This window comes from Onychomys torridus, chromosome 18, assembly GCF_903995425.1.
Source record: "Onychomys torridus chromosome 18, mOncTor1.1, whole genome shotgun sequence".
In the NCBI taxonomy this organism is placed as follows: Eukaryota; Metazoa; Chordata; class Mammalia; order Rodentia; family Cricetidae; genus Onychomys; species Onychomys torridus.
In genome coordinates, this window is record NC_050460.1 from 35,488,188 (window position 1) to 35,513,928 (window position 25,741).

General features: G+C 42.8%; 1 protein-coding gene across 1 annotated transcript; it reads left to right on the top strand.

Annotated features, from left to right (window-relative positions):
* LOC118569482 (interleukin 18 receptor accessory protein) lies at window positions 1-24,811 on the top strand. The gene is made up of 10 exons (XM_036167270.1): window positions 1-70; window positions 483-801; window positions 890-1,073; window positions 9,410-9,560; window positions 13,792-13,857; window positions 15,622-15,745; window positions 18,965-19,116; window positions 20,118-20,255; window positions 23,427-23,600; window positions 24,351-24,811. Exons 1-10 carry the CDS (start codon window positions 1-3, stop codon window positions 24,809-24,811), a joined length of 1,839 nt encoding a protein of 612 aa, XP_036023163.1.
* Window positions 24,812-25,741: the final 930 nt, after the last annotated feature.

Here is a 25,741-nt window from a genome sequence, read left to right on the forward strand (position 1 = left end):
ATGCTCTGTTTGGGCTGGGTGTTCCTTTGCTTTGTTGCAGGAGAGCAGACCGCAGGATTTGATCCTTCAGGTAGGGGTTTTTGTTTTGCATATTAACACTGTGAGTCTTGTGGTCAAAGTCTAAACTGACAGATAATCTGGTACATCAGCAGCCTGACATATTAGTAAACAGCATCTTTTCACTGTTTAAAGGAGTAGGAGGAGAGTTTGTGGTCGGGACTGCTTTCAGCAGATACCACATACAGTTGGGGGATCCCAGTGACCACAACTGGGCATCCAGTGGGGACATCTGAAGAGTTAAGACACAAGCCCATTGGGAGGGAATCAGAACACAAGTCATTTTCATCTGTGAAATGGACATAGTTCACAAGATAGAATAGAGAGCTGAATCTTTTGTTATACTGAGTCTATTTGTAAACATTAGTGAAAATTCCACCTTCTAACATGTTTCTTTGTATTGTTTTGTTTACTATAATTTTCAGCTTGTGCCACCAAAAGACTTCTGTGGACGAATTCTGTGAAGGGTGCAGAGGATTTTGTCCTGTTTTGTGATTTACCAGAGCTTCAGAAGTCACAATTCTCCCATATAAGTCAATGGTCACCGACACAAGGCCCTGCCCACATACCCTGCAGTGGTAATCAGGACCTATCTGATGTCCAGTGGTACATGCAGCCTCAGAGTGGAGGTCCATTAGAGGAGATCCATAGGAACTCTTCTCATGTGCAGAACAAAGGCATGCTGCATATGTTGGCCTCACAGATGAACAACGGTCGGTCATATATCTGTCGACCCAGGATTAGGTATGTCCCAAAGGCATCCCAGTCTGAAAACATTCTCAAATTCTCTGTTACCTAGACAAGTGCTGACAGAACCTTCTCTGTCTCCTAGGAGTCCCCAGGATATGGCTTGTTGTGTCAAGACCATCTTAGAACTTAAGCCTCAGAGAAATGCATCCTGTGGGAAACCAGTAGAGAATGAGCAGTACCTATTTCTTGGTAGCACTGGCTCCATTTATTGTCCCAGTCTCAGCTGCCAAAGTGATGTACAGAGTCCAGAGATGACCTGGTACCAGGTATGAATGGATTTTCTAAAACTACTGTAAGAGCACTGTCATCATAGGTTCCTTATAGACACACGAGGTAGAGAGCTAGAGGCCCAGAAATCTAGAAAGGCTGGTCTGTGCCTCTGCAAAAGATTTACATTCTGAAGTGGTTTTGACCCTATGTAGAGTTCAGCTTGATATTCAGAATGATAGAGCAACTCTTTTGATCAATATCAGGGGAAAGTCCATCATGCAAGGATACCACTCTTGTGGGAAGGTGTGAACAGGCATCTGTGAATTCTGAACAGGTTAACTCATTTGTATTGTCATAGAGAGTAAAGGGCCGTTGCTAAGGAAGAGGAAGGCAGCTCCCTACAAGCAGGTCTTGAAGAAGTGTTAAAAGAAACAGAGGTGTAGAGTTTCTAAAGGGGAGGGTGGTGAAGAAACACAGCATGTCACCACGTCACCAAGTGACAAGTGACTTATGCAGCGCTCGTGGGAGCGAGTGTGTGAGTGCTAAGAGAAAGGGCACAAGAGAAAGTTTGTAAAGCTGTTGAGTAAACAGGTCAGCAAATGCAACAAAAGCACTCCATGTTTCACTGTGCTGTAGTTTTTCCAAGTGCCTGCCCACACGTGAATGCTCACCCAACAGAGCCCCTATCAGGGACAGACCTCCTCCTAATCTTTCCCAAACAGTTCCACCAACTAAGGCCAAGCATTCAGATATATGATCCTGTCTATGGAGCCATTTTCATCCAAACTACTGCACATAGTGACTTCTGAATACATTATGTCCCTCCTTCCTGACTTGCAGGATTTCTGCTCAGAATTCTGCTGATAGCCATAGTCACATACTCTCTAATGTGATAGGTATCAACTCTTGCTGCATTTAGTAAAAAAATTTTTATATTTCATTTTGGGCAATTTATCTTGCTGCTTTTAGTAAGTTTTCCTTATGTTTCACTTTGGGCAATTTATGATATATCTAAAGAAATTTCTCCATAGGTTGAATTTGATTAGAAGAGTATTGTCCTTCTCTTGATTTGGGAAAGTACTAGCTGCTACTTCTCTAGATGCGCGCTTTGATCATTCTGAAACTTCTGTTAAGCAAAGCTTAGTTCTCCTCGTGGGGCTCCATAACTCCCATAGGCCTTTCCATGGTCGCCAACTCTCCTCTCTCCTTGCTCTTCTGCTGGGTGATTTCAGATGTTCTACTCTTGAGATCCCCAGTTCTCCCCTCTGCTGATCAAGTCTACTGTTAAACATCTTCAAGAATTTTTGCTTGTGAATATATTCTTTATTTATGAAGTTTCATTTAAGAATCATTTCATTTATTTTTCCAACTTCTAATATTGTTAGGAATGGCTTTCAAATTCTGTTTTTCCCATCTATATTTTCTTGCAGTTCTTTCAACTTAAAGCTGCTATGTAGCTTTTTGTTTTGTTTTGTTATTTTTGCCTGTCCTGTACACAAATAGATCTCTGTGTTTCAAAGTCTGATGTTGGAATTTTATTCACTTCCTCTATAGTATTGTATTCCCTGGTTTTTCATAATTTTTATGCCCTTGCATTACGGACTGCACACTTCAGGAAATGACACTGCTCTATCCTTTATAAGTGCTCTTTGTTGGTGACAGATCTCCAAGATATGGTCTAGATGGGATTCTGGATGGGGCTAGTAGAGTAACAACTTCAGAAACCCTGGCCTTAAATTGGGATCTCAGGAAAGGATGAGACAACACCTGTCCTCTCAGATTGAAGGGAACTGCTAACTTATTCCATAGTCTGTTGAGCTAATTGGCTGGACTCTGCAGTCAGACAAGCTAGTCGTTCTGGATGTCTGTGATCATTTGGACTATCCTTCCTGGCTGGAAAGTGTTGTTGTTTGAAATCTGTGTTGAGCAGGACTCTGTGATAGGCTGCAGGGTTTAGTGATATCTTTGGGTTGCAGCTCAGCTACTCAAAGTGAGTAAAGGCAGAGGCTGTGCTCCACAGACAAGTGTATACTTGGCCATGTCCCTGAGCTAAGGTTAACTAAAATGGTGAGGGCTGTATTGGTCACTGCTCCATTGCCAGGGCTCTGCAGGGCTTCTGCACACCAGTACTTTGCTTCCCTGCTTGGAGCAGGTTTCAGGAGAGCACTGGGGCCTGGTTGAGCACACTGTACTTGCATGTTCTTAATTATTTAATCATCAAAAATTCAGAATTAAAATGAAGTACCTGTTATTTTCTCTTCATTTTTGTCTGATTCCTGGAAATACAATGAAAAGAAAAATGTCCTTAACAAAATTGATTCCTTAAATGAATTTAAAAAGTTAGCATGTTTTGATGATCTTAGGCTAAGCAATTCTTTGACACAACGAAGAATTATAATGAAGGACATTGGGAGAGTTTCTTTAGAAATGGCCTTGAATACCAGGATGGCTTTGGGACTGTTGTGACCTCCAGTTAGTAGGACCAGAGCATGAAGCTAAAATCCCTATTGGTGTTGTAAGTCACCCTTACCAGGGCCAGGTTGATTGGCTGCAGTGCTGATGTACATGGGCGTGGGATTGATTCTCACTCTGTCCTGTGTTTCATGGAAGATTTGTCACTTCCCCTTCTCATTTCCGTTTGGTTTAGCTCTTACAGGGACTGGAATCTCTAGGTACTGTGTGAGCTGCCTACCCTGGAGAGCTGGTGAGTAGGCTGAGTGAGACTGATTAGACTCATAGGTTAAAGTGTTTCTAAATAAGGACAATAAAGGATAACTTTAATTATAGTTTTGGAAGCTGTTCTCAAGGTGGATCTATTGGCCCATTCAGTCGCTCTCACTGCAAACATTTCCCCACATTCCTGGGTGGTTTTAAATACAGCTGGCCACTTGCTGGGCAGTGTGGATGCTGAAAGAGGAAGGACCCATTCCTTCTTATGAATGGGATATTGATGCTGCTAGCAATTCCTTCAGCTTTTCTCTACTGTGTGGGTTAATCCCTCTATGGTGGCAAGTTAGCTTTTTTCATAAGAACTACAGCCAGGCTATTTGAGGAGCATTCTCAATTGTGTGCCTCGGATTAGAGTTTGTAACTCATGTTCCTAACTGTACATTCACTCCTGTTAGATTCTAATACAGTGGTTTTAGCTTGTCATTCTGTGTGTTCAGAAATTGAAATTGTGGTTTTATAATTTTGTAGCCCAGTGTGTTAACCATCATTCTCAGAGTTTTGAAGCTTATAGATAACATAAACACGGGCATATGATTCTTTTTATTAAAATTACATTTTTTATTAGAAAAAAAATTTTTTTTTACATGCAATGTATTCTGATTATGGTTTCCCCACACCCAGCTCCTCCTAGGTTTTCCCCACCTCACCACCCACCCACATACACACCCTTTCTTTTTCTCTCTCATTAGAAAACAACCTGGCAAATACAAAAACAAACCATCATGTAGCTGGAGTTTTCTCCAGTCCTGACCAGCCCCATGGACCCCACAACTGCTTATAAAATAGTCACTCAGAAGTTCATAGTAATTAAACTGTTCATCCATTAGCTCAGGCCTACCACTGTCTAGCTCTTACACTTAAACTCAGCCCATTTCTGTTAATCTGTATGTCACCATGTGTTCTGTGGCTTTACCTGCTGCCTTTACATGCTGCTCCCTGGACAGCTGGCTGCCATCTCCTCCTTCAGCCTTCCACTTCCCAGAATTCTCCTTTCTGCTTGTCCCGCCTATCCTATACTTCCTGCCTGGCTACTGGCCAATAAGCGTTTTATTTATAAATCAATCAAAGCAACACATTCACAGCATCCCTAGCACCAGCAAAACAAAGTAAGACAAAACAGCAATCAAACAAACACACAGGAGACAAAAAAGAGCCAAAGAAAAAAGCACAAGAAACACATATAGATGCAGATGCACATACACTGGCACACATTGAAATCTCTTAAAGACACAAAATCCTAAACTGTAATATGGAAGCAAAATCCACAAGGTTTAAGAAAAAGTGTGTGTAGTGTGTGTGTATGGAGGGAGTGTGATTCTTAAGGAGGTGTAAAAATGCAGAGCAAGTTTGTACTATAGAGTTCTCAGCTGTGGGTTCTGGAGGGACCCTTCTAGCTGCACATTGCCATCACTTGAGGGTATTACTGTTCAATTATCTGAAAAGACACCCACATGGCCTATTATTCAGCTCATAAGGATCTTTGTGTTTAACAGGGAAATCATGATAGTATTTTTCAAATCACACTCTAGAGTCAAGATAGAACTAGTCTGCTGTAGTCCCTTGAGCCTCTACTCTATGTTTTCAATTATACAGGAAAATGAGATTAGTTTCATATGGTGGTAGTTAGTGAATACAAGCTGGCTGATAGTGACCATTACCTCCTGTCCAACTGCTCATTAACCATCTGTTTAATAATTTACTCAGTACTTTGGCTAGGGGCTGACATCAGACCCATCATTAAAATTTTCTGGTTTACTAATTTCCTAGCTTATATTAAAAGAAATGTCACTACATGATTGAAGAATAAGTTTAGCATTGTCAGGTGATCAGTGCAAGAGATTGTATGATGGTACTTACTAAGAATGATTAACATTTTCTATCTAACAGAACTAGAACAGCAAGAAGTCTAGTCAGTGAAAGATTAACAGATTGCTCAGTGCGAGAGAAGCAGGGTTCTTGCATGGTATAAACTCTACAGGATTGGAAATAAAAACAAAAAATGGGTTGCTCATGAGGTATGGGGACTGGGGCCATACTAACATGTTTGAACTTTCTTTGTATGCATTCTGAACCACAGAAGTAGCAATGGGAATAGAATGAAGGTAGTGGACATTTTCAAAGAGGAAGAGGAATAATCTAATACTTCAATATGGGACCAGTTAAAGAAACAATCATAATATTTTAGAATTTTCTGGCTTAAAATGTATTCTCAGTATTTATCAACTTGTAGAAAGTAAAAATGGATTCAATCATAGCAAAGATAATGATATGCTCAAATCCAGACATAGTTATGAGTTAACAATAAGAAACCATTTGAAGTTCATCAAGGAAAATGGGTGGAGGAAGCCTAGGTCGGCACTCTGGTGTTGCCTGGCTTTAAAGAGCACCATTCCTAGAGTACCTACAGTTTTGGAGTGCTCCCTAGTGCTATGCTATCTGGTAGTAAAGCTTCAGGATAGTACATTAAAAAAATCTCAATGATTGCCCTCTTACTAAGAAGGACTTTGCTCTTTCCCTTACACGTACCCCTACACATCTGTCTTAGTATCTTCAGGTTCTTACTTGTTCTTTCCAGGACTCCCAACTCTTCACACAGATCACACTATGGATGTTTCTCCTCTGTATTTTTGTTTTCTAATATTACACCTCTGAGCTTAACACAGTACTCTGGGTGGAAGCTTCTGCCTCTCTTTCCTGCCAGGCTTGCATGCAATTGAATAATCTGATGAGTTTCCTATCTCTCTGCATAAGCTTCTTCTTTTTCTTTTTCGACATTTCTTTTGAATTCTATTTCACAAAGCCTTTTAACAACACACACACTAAGCCATGATCACCATATACAAAATGAGGAAGAGGTCTACTCGGTTACCCTCCCCCCTCCTCAGTGGGTTGACTAAAGTCTTAGTGATGGTGTACTGTGACCTCCCTCCATCAGTTTCTCAGCAGTTACTGCGTGCCCACACTCTACATTCTGTTCTCTGTATGCTCTTAATAGGTTCTCTGAAGTTTTATCTCTGGACTTCCTTTCTTGCTCTTAGCTTCTGGCTGGAGTATTCTTGATCTTTGCCACCATCTGATAAATATTTAAGCTGTCTGTCTCTGCCTCTTGCCCTGGCTCTTCATCCTGTCTTGAAGCTACTCCTAATGACCAGTGTGGCCCACTCAGGGTCTTTGACAACTAAGGGAAAGTTCTTTGTTGGGCCACAGGAACTGGCCCAGACACTTGCAGATGTGTGTGTTTGGAGGTGTGTGTGTGTGTGTGGGGGAAATTCCTGCTTCTACCTGTGTGAAGGCTGATGGAAGGGAAATTCCTCATTCAGTAAATGAAACTTTTAGACAGAAAAATTATGTTTGCTATTCAGTTCTCTCATTTACTAGGCATTCTCATGCTGGCTTTCACTAAATCCTAAAGCATTTGTCTTCTCATTTGTAAAATGAAAGCAACAAAATCCACACAAATCCCAAGTCCTTAGGACAAGTGATGGGTTACGTGAAGAAGAAGAGGAGAGGTAGGTCAAGAGAGAGTCACACTAAGACAAATTGTTCTTTAGATGAGTGCTTTACTAAGGGGGCGATGCCACAGATCACACTCAAGCTTCTGAAGAAAGAACCATCAGTCTCCAAAGGCAAAGTGAGGTGTCCCCTCCTAAAGATTTCTGAGGGAGATGGTGTGCCCACGAGGAGGCAGCAGGGATGTTTGGACCTTTGGGGAGAGCTGAGAGATGAGAAATATTGAAGGTCACTGCAGGTGGGCTGATGTGTGAGGCAGTGGTATCTGGAAAGTTTGTGATCTAACCATCACCATATAGAATCATACCTAAGAGAGAACTCTGCAGTCTCTGTAGAGAACAGATTCTCGCCATTTTATCATTTCTATTATCTCTTTTCTTTTGATTATAACTGTAAGAGATCTGTTCTTGGTACTTATGGGAAACTGGAAGGTCATATACCACTGAAACACCATCTGTGATGTAGGCTGCAGGAGTTAGGGCGGTGATAACCAATCCTTCCACAGACATTTACTGAGCCCCTGCTGTGTCCTAACCCCTTGTGATATGAAGGTGGTATGAAGTAGTCTATGCTTCAGGCTCCAGGAGCTCCATAGCCAGCTGCTAGTCACTCTTCTCAAAATGTGCTATTACATGATTCTCCCACTGGAAAACCTTTCTAGCATTTTGCGTTCCTCAATGCGCACATCCCTAGCAGAGCTGTTTGCTAGAGAAACAAAAATCAAATGCGTTCAGAGTCCACCTTGACCTCATCTCCCACAGCCCCACTTCACTTGACACTTTGTGTCATCCTAAAGTGGCCCTTCCCTGGAACTGCTTCCTTGTATTCTTCATAACTCTGCAGAGACTCCAGGAAGCAACCCTGATTTATGTAAGCTGAGAAATGCTGACAAGTGTTCCCTGAGCACTCTGGGTGGGTAGTGTGATAGAAAAGGCAGACTCAGGGCCTGGAGGCTTGGAGTCTGCTGAGAGAAGGGATTCGTGTTTATTCCTTCCCATGTACCCAGGATTTATTAGCTGCCTAGAAGCAATGACAGCATTCAACAACTGTAGACAGGATATGGCCCACTGCATACTTCCTGTAAAATGGTAGTGCCAGCAATGGCTGTTTGCCTCCAAGATCCTGCATATGTGAAGTGGCAATTCTCCTGGGAGCAAGTGATGATTTTGTTCCCAAAAGCTGAGTCCTGTTGGAGCTGTGGCTGGAGCTGGAGCCTGTGCTCTGGGGAAGGCAGTGGAGGACTTGCAAATGCAGGACTACTCAGGGAAAGGCAGGTGTGTGAAGGGGTCATAGCGGAGAATGAGACCAGATCATTTTTTGAGCAGCCACAGACATCGTCTGAAAGGCTAAATGCAGTCACTGAAGGATTCTGAGCGATGGCTTCTTGTTTGAGTTCAGAGTCAAATAACGATTTCTTAGCATTCTCTGGATTTGTTCTCTGTAATTATTATGTAGTCCAGTTTATTTATGTAGTGTATTTTATTTGTAATCTATTCTTATATTCAAAGTAAATCTTTTTGTTTTTGTTTTTGAAGACAGGGTTTCTCTTTGTAGCCCTGGCTGCCCTGGAACTCCCTCTGTAGACCAGACTGGCCTTGAACTCAGAGATCCATCTGCCTCTGCCTCCTGAGTGCTGGGATCAAAAGTGTGTGCCACCATGCCTGGCTCTTCTATTTGAACTAAATTTACTGAAGGAAAATAATTTACATATTGCTTTTACTGAACACCTACAAGTTTCCCCAAGTGTACACATGCACGTGTGCATGCACGCACACACATTGCCATTCCCAAGCACATGTGCATATAACTTAGTTATGATTAAGTTTGGCATCATTCCTGAGAACGCTGGATAGTCTAGCATACTCTTGGGCCCCTGAGTTATGCTCTAGGAAACACTCAGTCAGTAGCTCTTTGTGAGCTGATTTGAGGCAGTTTTCTTTACAGTGTTAGGAAATGCTTCTTGTGTGACCTCAGACTCTTACACTATAGTATGGATTATAGATAGCATCCTCATCATATGGGATACCTGGTTTTCAAATTGACCTATCTTCACCTGCTTCAAATCTATGGAGCTTTTCTTATGTGTGAAATGAATATTAATAAAAAACTCCGAGGTTTCAGAAAGGTGATTAATTCTTGTCTTTTGAATTAGGATGGAAGGCTCCTGCCTCAGTATAAGAACAATATCATTAAGTTGGGTGCCATCTATGATCATCACCAGGGCTTGTATGTGTGTGATTACACTCAGTCGGACAATGTGAGCTCCTGGACAGTCCGAGCTGTGGTTCAAGTGAGAACCATTGGTAAGTGAGGCTTTTTCTGAACTCTGGCTGACCAGTGAAAATCACTTTCCTTTGGTTAAGTAATTATTTCCTTTTAGAGAAGAAGAGAGATATTCACCCTCTGGCAACCTTTAAAGGGTTGCATGTTGGAATACACCAGTGCTTCCATCATCCGAGGTCAAGTCCCACAAAAAGGCTCAATTCTGGGTCATGTTCATACTGTTACAAGCTGGGATATCTATTCCTTTCTCTCTGGTTTATTCTTGCAATAAATTTAAATGTGCATTAGATATTTCATAATTTAAATATGTATTAGATATTTCATGCTTGAAACATGAAGAGACATACATAGGCCTGTTTAAAATGTGTTAATGTTTTTTCCACATGTTTAAAGTATTGTTCTTTTATAAAAGAAAAGGAACATCGCTGCTGCGGCTTGAGACTGTGTCCCATTCCCTTCTCCTGAGGCGTCCGTAGATTATAGACCAGCCCAGTGGTTCTCAACCTTCCTAATGTGTAACCCTCTAATACAGTTCCTCATGTTGTGATGACCCCCAACGACAAAATCATTTCACTGATACTTCATAAGTGTAATTTTGCCACTGTTAGGAATATTAATGTAAATATCGGTGTTTTCAGATGGTCTTAAGTGACCTGTGTAAGGGTCATTTGACCCCAAAAGGGTCAAGACCCACAGGCTGAGAACCACTGATCTAGATGCCTTGAATTCATCCTTTGGTGCTTTTCCCGCACATGTATGCATCCATTGATAAATACAATATTGCCTTTTACATCTTAAATACACACTCTTATACTAAGTTAATATTTGCCAGTTTGTACTCCTTATTAAGGATGAAAAAAAACTTCAGTATTCCTAAATAATATGGGGGGTGGTGGTGTATGGGACATTTTGATTAGTATCAGGTAGTGTTTGTTCCTAATTTATTCTTCCCTGACTAACAAGGAAGTTAAATGTCTCCTCATCCTTCATTTGTTACCATTTTGGATTGAGACTTCTACAACTCTTCCATTGGGTCATTTTTACCAGATCTGCAAATAACAGCACAACTAAATGGTAGTTGTAAGTAATTCAGCCTTGGGTTCTGGGGTTAAAACATAACAGAATTAGTCATTCATGGCTTGTGCAAAGAGCAACAGAGTAGTTGACTCGGTTCTCAGTGAAAACATTAATGAAGTTTACTGCTGATTTTCTTGTTGCAAGATGCAGTCCAGTTGGAGTGAATTAAGATGGAGACACTTCTGCTTATTTCCTGGTCCTTACTCTTCCCATGGCTTTATTGCATAAGAGAGTGTTCCTTAGGGAAGAAGTTCCAGGTGCAGACCATGCTGGCCTCACTTTCTCTGGCAAGGGAAGTGATGTGTAAATATTCTTTAACTCAGTCATGCACCAGCCCCTAAATTCTCAGTGATGGAATTTACTTTCCTCTTCCACGTGAAGGTTTGTTGCACCCTTGCCAGTCATTCCTGTCTTATCCATCACTGTGCCTTCTCCTTCTCATTTAGTGGTTCCTCCCCACATTCCTACAGAAGAGATACCAAGCTTGCGTGGTAACTTTGGATTAAGAATTAGTGCCCAGACACTTTCTCTGACCTCTAAGTACTGACATTTTCTGGGTCAGAGAGACAGAAAGCAGGAGGTCACCACCCAGTGTAGAAGAAGAAGGAGCAGTGGGCGTGTCTAAGGTCCACCAGGTCCAGCATTGGTGAAGCAAATCCAAGCAAGACTTCTGGGGGAAAGAGTGAACAATGGCATTCACTCCCCTGGGCAGAGAAGGGTGGGTGGTGTTATTCATTCTGGCAGAGGCGGAAATATCATCGACACCCAGGAATCATGGGTAAACAGGATACAGATGAGGGAGAGAAGATCAGAGAACAGGGGTGGGGTGGGAGTGGGGAGTGGGGTGGGGGTAGGGAGTGGAGGTGAGACTCTGAGAGCAGGGCCCACTTCATACTCTAAGCTAGTTTCGAGTTTTTATTTTATTCTTCATTATGCAGAACTTTTTCCTGTTGTTCATTTGTTTCCTTTTTTGAGATAAGGTCTCCTTGTGTATATCAGGCTAGCCTGTAATTCACATATAGCCTGAGCTGGCCTCAAACTTGTTATCTTTTGCCTCAGCCTCCTTAATGTTGAAATCATAGGCATGCATTACCACTTCTGACAAGTTTAGAGTTTGGAGTTTTATCCAAGGGACAATAGGGGACCACTCAGTATTATAATACATTATGAATGGATTTGTATCCAGGTTAGGTCTAACATGAAGAAATAATATTTTTGAGAGTAAATATGGAGGCAGGAGAGACATTGTGACTTCAGGCAATTGCCAGTAGGGAAGTAACAAAGGGCATGAACTGAAAGGGGTGTGTCTAGAAATACATAGGTGATACTTCTATGAGAGTTCAGGGCCTGGGAATCGGAAAAGCCAAAGATGAGTATAGCTGGAATTTTCCCATGTCCCACCCAGTCTACAGCTGCTCAGACCTAAGTAAACACACAGAGACCTATATTAATTAAAACTGCTTAGCCATTAGCTCAGGCCTACCACTGACTAACACTTGCATTTAAACTCAGCCCATTTCTGTTAATCTATATGTTGCCATGTGTTCTGTGGCTTTACCTGCGTGCCATTATATGCTGTTTCCTGAATGGCAGCTGGCATCTCCTGACTCAGCCTTCTTGTTCCCAGAATTCTCCTTGTCTTTTTACCCTGTCTATACTTCCTCCCTGGCTACTAGCCAATCAGCTTTTTATTTATCAACCAATCAGAGCAACACATATTCACAGCATACAAAACATACCATAGCAGATGAGAGTCAGGATTGTGTTGTCTTCTACTGATATTGGGCAAGGTGGAGGTAGGGGGGATCAGCAAGCTTGATAGACAGTATTAAAAAATACCTCAGGAGGTGGGGGGAGTGGAGTTTATGAGTCAACAGAGCAGGATGCGTTTCACAAAACAAAGAAGAGAAAAATAGACATTCTAGTTTTATGAGGGAGTAAGTCAGTAAATGTTAGCCCTGTTTAATAAGCATGAAGGACAAAGAGAAGGAGGAAGTCTAAGGAGGAGATGGTAATGTGAAAGGACCTCAGTCATAACGTTGTGGTGGAAAGGGAGTACTTAGGTCAATGATGGAGATACCAGGGCTAGAGATGGGAGTGTGAGTATGGCTGAGTGTGAAGACGGGGCCTGGGACTAAGCCCTGGTGTATTTCCAACATGTGGAAAAAGAATGGAGTAAGAACTTCATGAAACATACATGGGAGGGAGAAGTTCATGGTGTGCTAGCAAAATGCCTTTGGAGGTCAAGACTGTCAGGAGGAGGATAGGGTGAGGAGTGTGGGTGCTGATGGCAAAGAGAGATGAGGTAGACGAGGAAGCCAATGAGAAGTGAGAATCCAAGACGCTGCCCACAGAGACCACCACTTTGGCTGGTGGTAGAAAAGCTTCAGAAGAAAGCAGAACAACGGAGGCACCTTTGAAACTCTGCGGCAGGAAAGAGAAAGGCAAAGGAAAATCAGAGGCTAGGTGCCCTTTCATTCTAAACTAAACCACGAGTTTAAGGATGTGGGCTGGAGAGTTCTGAATCTCAGTTCCTTGGGCAGGATGTCCTTCTTGGCTGATGACTCAGCCAAATGGCAGCAAGAAGAAGTCTTCTTATAGCTGACACCGATGGCGGCTCAAGTCTCAAGTGTGGGTGTGGGTAGTTGGGTGTGTGTGCATATGTATGCATGGGTGTGTGTGTGTGTGTGTGTGTGTGTGTGTGTGTGTGTGTGTGTAGGCCAGAGTACAAACTTAGGTTTTTATGTTTCAGGTATAATACATCATTTTTGTTGACACAGAGTTTCACTCTACCCTGTAACTTGCCATATGGGCCAGGCTAGCCAGTCAGCAAGCCCCAGCTATGTGTCTGGCTCTATCTTCTCAGCCTAGAATTACAAGCATGTGCACCATGCCCATTTTTGGTTTGTTTTGTGTGTTCCATGGATCAAACGCAGATCCCTGGCTGTGTTGGGAGCCCTGTACTGGCAGAGCCATCGCTCCAGCCCCGAAGACCATCCATCTTTCTTAGTGGAAGTCTCAATTCCCAGACTCATGCATGCTGGGTAAAATGAACAAACAAATGAGCAGAGCACTAAAAACTTAAATCGGTGTTGAGCTAATACTCCCAAACCTCCAGCAAGCAAGCCTCCAGACTTCTTAATGCAAAGGATGATTTTTGTTTTCCTCTTTCAGTTAAGGACACCAACCTGAAACCAGACATTCTGGATCCCATCACAGACACTCTGGAAGTAGAGCTTGGTAAGCTGCCTGTTAGTCTCATACCTGAATGACCCCTGTGCTCCAGGGAATAGACCAAAGTGTGACATGACGGGTGATTAGACTTTCAAGCAAGAGTATTGGCTGTGAAACTCGACATGGTTCCAACCAGTTTTGTCATTGTACAAAGTTTCTGTTATCCTTCTGAGTCCCAGTCATTAGAGCTGCCCCTCACTGTCACATGCTGATCTTCCATTGTGATAGAGTGAGGAAACATATTCCAGTGAACTATACAAGATGAACAGGTTCCATATTGTTCTCACCAAAAGGCACATACATATGTATATATGTGCATATATTTCCATTTATGTTATGTGTATGAATTTTCAAAGTTAGCATTAACCCTTATAAATATGACACTTGGGCTATTCTTTAGGAAAATTATAGCCTTGCCACTCTTGCTCAAATGTATTCCAAAATGGTGCCTTCTTCTGGGGAGAGGAGAAATTGACTTTCATCTGATTGCCTTTTATTTTGTCAAAGTCAACCTCTTATTACTTTACACACAGCCAGGTATAAATTTTGTATTTGAAAGCAAATTGTGGTGTTTCAGTGCAATATTTACCATTTCAAATGCCAATGAAAGATTTAGTTTCAAAGAAATGTAAACAAGTTGTTACTACACTGTATGGTCAGTAGGTGGCGGTAGTGATGCATTCTGGGGCTAGACATAGTGGTGAAAAGGAAAAACCACAAGCAGGGAACGAAGGAAAAAACAATCCATTAAAACTATTCTGGTCGGGCAGTGGTGGTGCACGCCTGTAATCCCAGCACTCGGGAGGCAGAGGCAGGTGAGTTCGAGGCCAGCCTGGTCTATGGAGCTAGTCCAGGACAGGCTCCAAAGCTACAGAGAAACCTTGTCTAGAAAAACAAAAAAAACAAAACCAAAAAACAAACAAACAAACAAAAAATTCTGCCAAGTTGTACAGTACCAATAAATTTTAAAGTACTGGTGGTGGAAAAAGATCCAAAGAGGAGCTTTCAAATGGATTTCTTACCCATTCGTTCACAAGTCAGTTCGAAGAGGAGGCTAGTCCTAATCCTCACAGGGTGGTAGGCAATGCAGAGGGAAGGTGGTCCATTATCATTCATGGCTCACCCATGGTGCAGTATGCAGAAGACAGCTGAGAGTCTAAATAATCTCCTCCCCAAACGACATGCTGTAGTAATGTTGGAAGGAAAGCACACCTCTCACCTCAAAGGTGAAAAGAGACAGTTTATTCTGGAGTCAGATATGAGTGATTGTGACCTGGGAAACATAGATTTGGGTTACCCCAAGTTCATGTTCAATGTGGAAACAATTTCATGGCAACAGAAAAAAAGATGTTTTTCAAATACAGGGGGGGTGGGCAGCAGGAGACCTCAGCTATAGTCCCAGATGCCATCACATGACAGTTGAACATTTTGGTTGATGGAAGCCAGTGGTCTGTCAAACTAATACATTTTAAAAATATCTAATACATCCTAATAGTCATAAGGTTGGTAAGTCAGCTACAGAGGTGGTCCAGGAATGCCTGTTAAGGGGGGTAAAAAGGGCCCAAGATAAACTGTGACGAGACTGTGGTCCTGGAGTAGGCCAACCTTTCCATAGTCATTGAATGTTCTAAACATTAATAGGCCTTGCAGGTACCTTCCTGGTGCCCACTGCCTGACACCTGGCTACATCGCCATACAGCCTCTGGTCTTCCCATGACATCAATGTTCTGATGTGTTTCCTTACTGTTTTCTTGACCTCTGCATTTTCAGGAAAGTCTTTGACTCTACCCTGCAAAGTACAATTTGGCTTCCAAAGACACTTTCAGCCAGTAATAAAGTGGTTTGTCAAAGAATCTACTCAGGAGCAGGAAATCAAAGAATTTGAGGAGAAAAGGTAAGAAAAAGCTAGTGAACTTAGTCATTGCAACCCAAACTAGATGTTATAATTTAAAAATGGCAGGTGGTGGTCTCGGTGGCTTGGAGCCAAGGGACCCCACAGAGTGTGGGAGAGAGATATACCATGTAGACAGTGCTCATATAGAGGATTTATTGGAAGGGGAGAGAGAAGAGGAAGAAGAAAAATAATAGAGAGGAAGAGAAGAAGAGACAGGAAAGGGAGAAGAGGTACAGATGTGGCCTCATGGGAAGAGAGAGAGAGAGAGAGAGAGAGAGAGAAGGGATGGAGGGGTTTGCTCTTAAAGGAGACTTTAATGCTCAAATAGGCTACATAGGGTGATGTTGTCAGGACCTTGAGTAGACCAAAGTACTGTCTGTTTATTGGCCAGGTCCCCCAAGGGGGTGGCCAGGTAATACTTAAATGCTAACACTAGATACTTTCAAACCTTTAGAAATTGGTAGACCAGATAGAGTTAATGGTCATGGTGAAAATAAAAAATACATATTGCCTATCTATCTATCTATCTATCTATCTATCTATCTATCTATCTATCTATCTATCTATTTTTATCTATCTATGTATTTATCTATGTATCTATCCTCTATTTCTATCATCTACCTATCCATCAATCAATTTATCATCTATCTGTCTATCTATCTATCTATCTATCTATCTATCATCTATGTATCTCTTATCTCTTATCTAGCATATTAATTTAAAACCTGCAGGCACTCCATTTCTGAGGAGATATGCTATGTGCATAGCAGTTAGTCAATGATGGGACCATATATAATAATGGTCCCCTAAGACCGTATCATTCAGTGATGTTGGAGCCATCTTGCCTGTGTTAAGCACACAAAGATGTTTGCACAATGGTTTAAAATATCCTCAACCATGTTAAAGTGTTTTTAATTTAATTTAATTTTTTTGAGACAGCGTCTTGGGTGTTTCATACTGGCCTCAAACTCTCTATGTAGACAAGGATAACTTTGAACTTCTCAAGTGCTGGGATTATAGGCATGTACCACCACATCTTCTCTATATGGTGCTGGGGATCTAGCCCAGAGTTTCATGCACTCTACCCACTGAACCAACCACATCCAAAGCTAATTCGCTCTTTCTTTCTTCCCTTCTTCCTTCTTTCCTTCCTTCCCTTCCTTCCTTTTTTCTTTCTTTCTTTCTTTCTTTCTTTCTTTCTTTCTTCCTTCCTTCCTTCCTTCCTTCCTTCCTTTCTTCCTTTCTTTCTTCCTTTCTTCCTTTCTTCCTTTCTTCCTTTCTTGTGTTTGTGTGCTGGGACATCCAGTATGCTGAGCAGGTACTCTATCACTAGCCCATGTACTCAGCTCATAAAGGGGTTTGAAAGGTTACTGTTTTAAAAACTAAGAAACTAAGATCAACTAGTAGATGGATACACTCACTCAGAAATCTTGACTAGCAGTAGCGCATTCAAGAAATGGGAGGTGGTGGTTCCTGCCCTCCCCAACAGTCAACTGTGCCTTCCTCCAGTGTGTTAAGGAAATGGCACCATAATGCAGATTTTGCCAAAAGAGAATTGGCAAAGCAGCTAACACTGAGGTGGAGTCTTAGAAGGGAGCTATCTATCTCGGAATATCAGCAGGTTGCAGCATTTTATGATAATTAGAATTCTGTTATTGTTGTTTGTGACTAACACAAAACCTGGAATTTTAGGTGAGAGAGAACTTGATCAGTTGAAAGGAAAGTTGTAGACCTTCAGAGACAAGCCAGCCAACATCTAGAAAAACAAGTCTCTAGTCCTAGAGTGAAATACCTGGGGTCCTATCATGACCAGTTAGGCATGTCTCTAGAAGATGTGTTCTCTCATTTCCACATGGGATGCAAAATAAAATCTGCAGAACATTCCCTCCAGTTTTTTAAAAACACTTTACTGAACAAATGTATACTTTGAAAACCACAGGTGAAGAATAAAGGAAAGATTTTACTAAAGAAACTGGCATTTAGCAAGAAGCCGCTGGATCTTAGATTGACTCTGCTCAGAGTCTGTGCAAGACAAGCATGAGAGGCACATGCTCTCAAGTCACACACCTGTGGGTTCCAATCTGTTTCCCAGGAAAAGTGGCAAGGTGCCCTGGTCCTCTGTGAGGCTTTGTTACCTATGTGTGCATTCTGTGACTGAATACCTCCACTTTGCAAGGTCACTGTAAGGGACAGATGCAGTAGAAGCCACATGCATGTGACAATGTGGGACAGGCAGGAAACATTTGTGGGCTAACTGTAGACTCACAGAAGGGTAATCTAAAATACTCATTTGAACACAGTTCCTTAATGTGACAAACGGATGATGCAGTTTCAGACAACAGGAACTGAACAAATGTGGAGAATCATGATTTTCTGGACAGGGCAGATTGGCAGAGATCTGGGAGCCAGGCTGGAGTCCAGACATCCACAGGATGGTGTCACCATGGTGATCCAGTACTGCTCATCCATTCTCTGAGCCTTGCCTCTGGCACTACCAAGTTAGGATGTTCATATCCTGACTCCTTGGGGTTTGTGTGTGGTATGGAAGGAAGAGATTAGAGAATCCATAGTCAGTGCTCAGCAAAGTACCTGCCAGCAAACAGCAAGAGGAATTAGTTGTGTGTGTGTGTGCAGGCATGTGTTCATATGTGTGTACAGGTATGTTTACATATGTGTGTAACTGAGTATGGAGGGAATGGGTGAATCTCATGCTTCATGCCATGGACCCTGTTTTTTTGCTGGTGGTAGCAGGGGTGGGGAGAAGTGGAGGTGGGTGTGGGTAGAGACTTTTGCTGACTAAGGTAGCCTGGCCAGCTAGGGAGCTGCAGAGATCCACTCATTTCTGCCTTCCCAGTGCTGGCTTTATAAATACACGTTACCATGCCTAGCTTTTGACATGGTTCTGGGGATTGAACTTCATGCTTGGGAAGCCAACACTTTACAGACTGAGGTTATTTTTAAATTCTTAGTATTCTACATTCCCAGGTGGAGTTCTTAGAATAAAGTTCAGATGAGGGTCACAGGTAACTTACACCTTAGTGTAAATCCTTTGTGGAGTCCATCACTTGATCAGGAACAAGAGCCTGCCCCGTCTCTTTCTGCTCTTCACTGTCTTCTTCTGGTAAATCCCCACTGGCTCTTCGTCAGTCTGCAAGAACAGCTGGATGAACAGCAGTTGATGTTACCGAGCGCAGATACCTTTTTTCCTTCCTTCCCTAGCATTCAATCCAATTACAAGAACAGAGTCATCCAGCACACTGCCTTCCTGAGAGAAGTCACTCAAAGAGATCTTAGCAAAAAGTTCATTTGCTTTGCCCAGAACTCCGTCGGGAACACAACACGGACCATCCAGCTGAGGAAGAAGGAGGGGGGTAAGCCTAGAGCTTTGTTCCTAAAGATGGATGGCTGTTCTTTCTGAAAGGGGGGGACGTTTTACCCAAAGAAGAGAGGCAATGTTTGCAGTGAACGCTTTCCAGACACGGAAGCACTTTGCTATGCTGATTCATTTAAGGCCTTGACCATGACCATGAATGATTTTGACCTTGGCTTCTTACCTGCTAAGCTGTGCATGAAAACACCATTTATGCAACTCTCTCTTTACTCACACAGCTCACTCATCCCATCAACCATTCATTTACCCCTTTCACTTCTTCATTCACTCATGCACCCAATTCTCTCATTCACTCCACTGGTACCTACAAGAACCTCCAGCGCCACCCTACCCACACCCACTGCGGCAGGACCGGTGTTCAGACACTGCTCTCTTGGTTGTTTGTCTTTGCTGGCTTCCAGAGAACATGATAACCGCTAGTAGAAATGTCCACCGAGAGACACATTGGTCCTTAACAAGCTGTCCAGAGATGAGGTTGGCATCAGTCATTCAGGCCTCACTGAGTGGGTGATTGTAGCACAATCAAACAAGTGTAACCATCTTCAAGCCATAGGGTGACAATGTTCATGCTGGACCCTCATTTTGTATATGGTAACAGCGGCTGTTCTCTGTAGATCCCTTATTTATAAGATGGATCACAGAGGGTGCGGAGTGGAGCTGATGGAATTCCCAGTCTAGGAATGTTTAGACTTTGGTGAGGATCATAATATAAGATGATAATTTATAATAGGCAATGGGAGAGGTACAACTGAGGTGTGCAGACATTCATAGGTGTAAAAATAAGTAAAATGGCTAAGTACTGAAGGTTACCACACCGGGAACTTCCCATGCCCCTTGGCTCTCTAAAGTGAACTGTGCACGGTTCCATCCAGACTTAAGATGACCTCAGAGTCAAGATAAACGCTGGTAGCAGCAGGGATTTTATTATGTAATGGGGCATGTTGGTCCAGATGTGCTTGCTCACAGTTCTGTTTCCCTTAGTGGTGTTTGTATACATCCTCCTTGGCACAGCCATGATGCTGGTGGGCATTTTGGTCGCAGCTGCCTTTCTCTACTGGTACTGGATTGAAATCGTCCTGCTGTGCAGAGCCTACAAGAGCAAGGACGAGACGCTGAGGGGTAAGATCACCCAACACGCTATTCTCTGACGTAGTGATGAGACAAGATACACGTGACTTCCTACCTAGCGGCTTTCTTGTCTTAGAGTTGTCTTAGGTAAGGTTTCACATGCCTCCTGCTGGCCCGAGCAGCAGGTGAGGAAGTCAGAGGAACCTACCCCCTGATGCCTTAGCTTCTTATCTCTCAGATTTGATATCTTCTTCCAGCTCTGGCTTTACACCAGAGAAGACTGAAGAAACACCTCTAGTTCATTGTACTTACCAGGAACCTTGTAGAAGACTTTTGTGGGATTTGTGGGGCTTGAAAGTATTCTCGCTGCTAACCAACCTGAGGTGATATGGCAAGTGACAACAGTTCCTCATGCATAAAGCAGGACTGTCACAGCAGCAGGCAGGGAGGCAGGGGACAGTGTGTGAGCTCACTGAGATTAGGCATGGTATGCATTAAGAATGACACCTTAGTGTATAGAAACTCAGTTTGGTCAGCAACGGATGTCCCTTGAGGACTGGAGTTCATTCCTTGCTGGTATATTGACCGTTGACCGTTGCCATTCTTACAGCCCCCTGAGGCAGAGGAGGATGAAGTGTGACCTTCAGATCAGAGCACTAGAAATGCCTGTATCTTGGCCTTTAATCTATGTAGTCTGGCTTCAGGAAATCCCATCACTTGGGTGAAAATAAGACATGCCAAGCCAGGGATTTGTCCCAAACAAATGCGAAGCCATACAAAATACAAGTCCCATTATTATGATGAAGTTTCTGTCAATTTACCCACAAGACATGATCACAATACTCATCAGTGGCATACAGGACTAGAATACTGCTTTAACATTTGCTGGCCCCAGAAAACCTCAGGTTAGCTTATTTACAGTTTCAGTGAAGGATTCTGCTGTTTGGAGCAGAAGCGCCTCCTGCTGGTGCCAGAGAAAAACACTCTCTCCCAGAGAGGCTGGTGGCTTCTACAGAAGGAAGTACCATCACCCAGAAAGGGAAGTAAAGAACATGTCAGGTCCGAGTTCAACCCCAGACACCAGAAAACAGAATCACCCAGAACCAATCTGAGAAAACAGGAGAAGAAAAAAAGGCATACCTCACAGCTTTCTTTAGATTGATTATTGGTAACATCCTTTGAAGTCCTTAAGAGAAGAGTATTTTCAGAATTTTTGTTTGTTTAATTAGCCTTTTTATTTGAATGGAACAAATGTCTCACCAATCTTCCCAGGTGATTCCATACTTCTTTCACTAATTTTTTTTTTTAACCTTAAGAGTCTAGAGTTTATGAAGAAGAGTCAGTTGGTCGGGAAATATTCAAATTTGTCCTTTGTCATTTTATTTTTTAACTACACAATAATTTGCACTGCCAAATTGGATTTTCAAACACAGTGATTTAGCGCTCTCTGCTGGTCAGACTGAGGTTTGCCCGCAAAATGGAAGCTTAAGAGTTTATTGTGACCATCACTTAATTTAGAAAGAAATAGTATTAGGAGGACATAAGCAGGTCCTCTAACACCACATTCCATAACTTCATCACTAAATAAGTTTATCTTTTGAATTATAAAAAAAACATGGGATTTTTACAAGACTGGATGGAATAGAGACAGCCATGGTATGTTACACATTTAAACACATCAGCACTTACCTCCTCCCTCCTATATGGTCAATCAAGTAAAAGAGCAGCTTCTGGAACTTTGGATCTGTATCCCCTGTCTTGATGTTTGGTTTTCCTTATGACTGGCAATCTCTAAGGCCTCTCATGGCATCCATATTGGGCTCATACTGCCAAACAGTCTGAGACACTAGTTACCGGTAACAACACTGTGGCTGGAGGTTATGAAACAGGCTGGATTACAAACTCCAGGCACTCCATCCCAAAGCCTGTGAGTTAACTTGTGGGGTTTTCTGTCTTTTCTAGGTAGTTCTTTAACATGTCTCATAACTTGTCTGCTTCATAGAAGCACAAGAAATCTTCACGAGACCTAAATTTCTTTAAATTTAGCTTCTCCAATAGAAGGGGAGAGCTGGGGAGAGCCAGAGACTCCCACACAGCCTATGCATGACCTCATGTGGCCCTTGACAGCCTACCAGGGAACCTCTACTGACCTCACAGATACGAGTACTGCCATGTGCCACTTAACAGCAAATGTATCCTCTGGGCTCCTTTTCTTTGTAGAAACAAAATACACTATACTTGTATAAATCTAGATGGTATAGCCTACCACACACTAGGCTGTGGGCTCTCTGGAGAGTGTGTGTATATAAGTCTATTACTACACACACATATGCTATTTATGTAGATGTATAGATAATATCCCTAATATTCCTAGGTTGATGATGAGCAATACAGCCGACATTCAATTAAGCAGAAGAGAAAAATTATCCAATCAAGAGACTTGATAAATACCAGATCTCTGAGGCTGCAGGTGGTGTTTTAGAGCAAACACTGTTTAGAAGTGGGCATGTATTCTACAGTAATGACAAGTGTAGTACAATAAACATATAGGCCAATCATACAGTTATGTGCTATCAGCTGCACTGGGCATGGTTGGACTGCTATAGTTCTGTATGTTTAGCACATAGTGGCCCACACCAGCATCACTGTACACGGGAGGAATGGGACGCACTGTAATGTTGTGATGGCTACAGCAGCATTGGGCCATGAGGACTACCCGTATGTTATCATCTTACAGGACCGCCACTGTGCATGTGCCCATTATTGACTTGCTTGTGGCGCATGGTTTTAAGTGTGCCGTCATCTCTCGGATGGATACAAGGTTCTGGTCTTAGCAGAACTTGCTTTCTGGTTATTATCATGCTTTAATGGAGCAGACTCCTCTTTGATGTGTAACTAATGAGCCAGAAACACTGCAGATGTAAAGAAAGGTGCCCTCCCTGTCACACGTGATTCAATCATGGGAGGACCCAGCTGTTTGATCTATCCCCAGCGAAGACACAGGGGCACTTCATAAATTAATCATTGGGTTTTATATGGACAACCAAAACCACTCGGTGGTGTGATTTTAAAATGGATGCATCTGCTGGGTTTATTTTTAATTCATTTTTGTAAGGATCCCAAATTTTATTTCTTATCCATTTAGCGTATGCTCCAAGCATCTGGATATACCATGGTAGTTAAGAAAAAGGGCATAGTCTATGTGTTGTTCTTTTTCCTCAGACAAGAAGGAGTTTGACGCCTTTATATCCTATGCAAATTGGAGCTCTCCTGAGAGTGAAACCACCACGTCACTGAGTGAGGAACACTTGGCCCTGAATCTTTTCCCCGAAGTGCTAGAAAACAAATATGGATACACCCTGTGTTTGCTTGAAAGGGATGTCACCCCAGGAGGAGGTAGGTCTTGCCTGCCAAGCTACCAAGTAGAACACAAAGAGTTACCCACTGTAGCTCAAAGCTTTTCCTTTTATGCCGTCTGTGTGATAGACATCCTCTGGGATCTTCCGGGTTTGTTTTTTTTTGTTGTTGTTGTTTTGTGAGCTTAGATCATCTTGGGCAAGAATACAGAAAAGTGTGTTCCAGAGACATGCTCTGTCTTCTAAAAATATCTATTTTCAAGAGAACAATAAAATAATAGTGGGCTCTGGGCAGGCCATCCAGGACAAAGGGGCTTTCCCTGGTTCTTTTGTGGGAAATAATCTCTCTCATCTCAAACAGAAGGCTGTCCCACCTTCTAGAATTCTGCTCCTCAGATTCTCAGCATGGGGTGCAATAGGTTGGTCAGGTGCATGTCACCCGTGGAGCATCCTGGCCCCAAATGGCCTGTTAACCTTCCCTGCCTAAGACACTTCCACAAGTAGCCCGGGATGTATCACATCCCTCTGTCATGTTCCAATCTGATTCAGGTGGTTTAGATGGTGATTTAGGGAGACAGGACACAGGGGCAGTCTCTGGGTAGTGGTGCATATCTTCAACAGTCCAGAGTGGCAACAATAAAAGGGGGCAGAGAGAACTTTTCTCCTTATCTGTTTGCCCAAGAATACCCCAATTAGAAGAAACCCACCAGGCATCTCTTGAAGGTACCAAGTTGTCATGACTCAAGTTTTAATGGTATCCGTTGACAGTCATTCATTAATTTGTTTCCAGTGTATGCAGATGACATCGTGAATATGATTAAGAAAAGCCGGAGAGGAATATTTATCCTGAGTCCCAGCTATGTCAATGGACCCTGTGTCTTTGAGCTACAAGCAGCAGTGAACCTTGCATTGGGTGATCAAACACTGAAATTAATTTTAATTAAGTTCTCTTCCTTCCGAGTGCCAGAATCGCTACCTTATCTAGTCAAAAAGGCTCTCCGAGTTCTTCCCACAGTCACGTGGAGAGGCTTGAAATCAGTTCAACCCAGTTCCAGGTTCTGGACCCAGATATGTTATCACATGCCAGTGAAGAAGTCCAACAGGTTTATGTGCAATCGGCTCAGGATTATCCAGAGGGGATTTTCCACTGAAAAGGATCTAGCAAGAGAGAAACCATCGGGAGGCATATCCAGCTCTGAGAATAGCCATGGAGCCCCAAACCTCCTCTCCAGCCACCAGAAGAGGTGCTGATGGGCACCTGCTGCATGGATCAGGCTGGTAGAAAGCTGAGTCTGCATTCTCTCCTTGCCAAGCAAGCTGGACAGGCAGTGGAGTGAAGCAGTGGCTGTGGTTCAGGGTCTGAGTTCCTGGAATGGACACAGAGAGAGTGTGCTACTCCAGATCTCTGCATGCACTCGGCACACAATGCCCTGAGAGTCTCCAAGTAGCCTGAGCAGAATCAGCTGGGACAGCTGCTCCTGTGTGGCCGTGGGCTGTCCATGGCATGCCTGTTTTGCACTGTGTGTGTGTGTGTGTGTGTGTGTGTGTGTGTGCGTGTGCGTGTGCGTGTGCGTGTGCGTGTGCGTGTGTGTGTGCAATCAGATAAATGTGATTTTATTTTATTAGATATGAGTGATTGAAACTATCTAAAGCTTTTCTGTAAGGAAATCTTTGCTGCATATTTATTCATCAACTCTAAAGCACAGAGGGGAAACATAAAAGGTGAGGCTAACAGCACAGACTAGACAGGGTCTCCTGGGTCCTTGCGGGAAACGAGCCTTTGAAGGCGTGAACCAGGTGTGTGTTTCTAGACTTGTGGTTGGATAATGTGCATGCAATCCATTGTTGGCAGAAAATATTTTGAGTCACAAATGCATTTCGTGTGAACTCATCCTGTGTCACAGCTTAGCAACACAGTACCCTATAGAATGGTGGCCATTTCCTTTGGGACTGAGTGACAGGTGTGCTTCCTGCCCTGCTCAGTACTGTGAGAGGAGGTCACATCACAAGTCCCTAGCTCCAGAAAAAAATTCAAGGTCGACATCCACAGCATCAAAAAAATTGGCATCAAGTTCTCCGAAGTTGTGGATAGCATAGAGGACACAGCCATCCCGTCAGGAAAGTAGAGCAAGATTTAGATTTAGGAACAGGATGGAGCTGATTAAAATTTCTCCTTGTTTC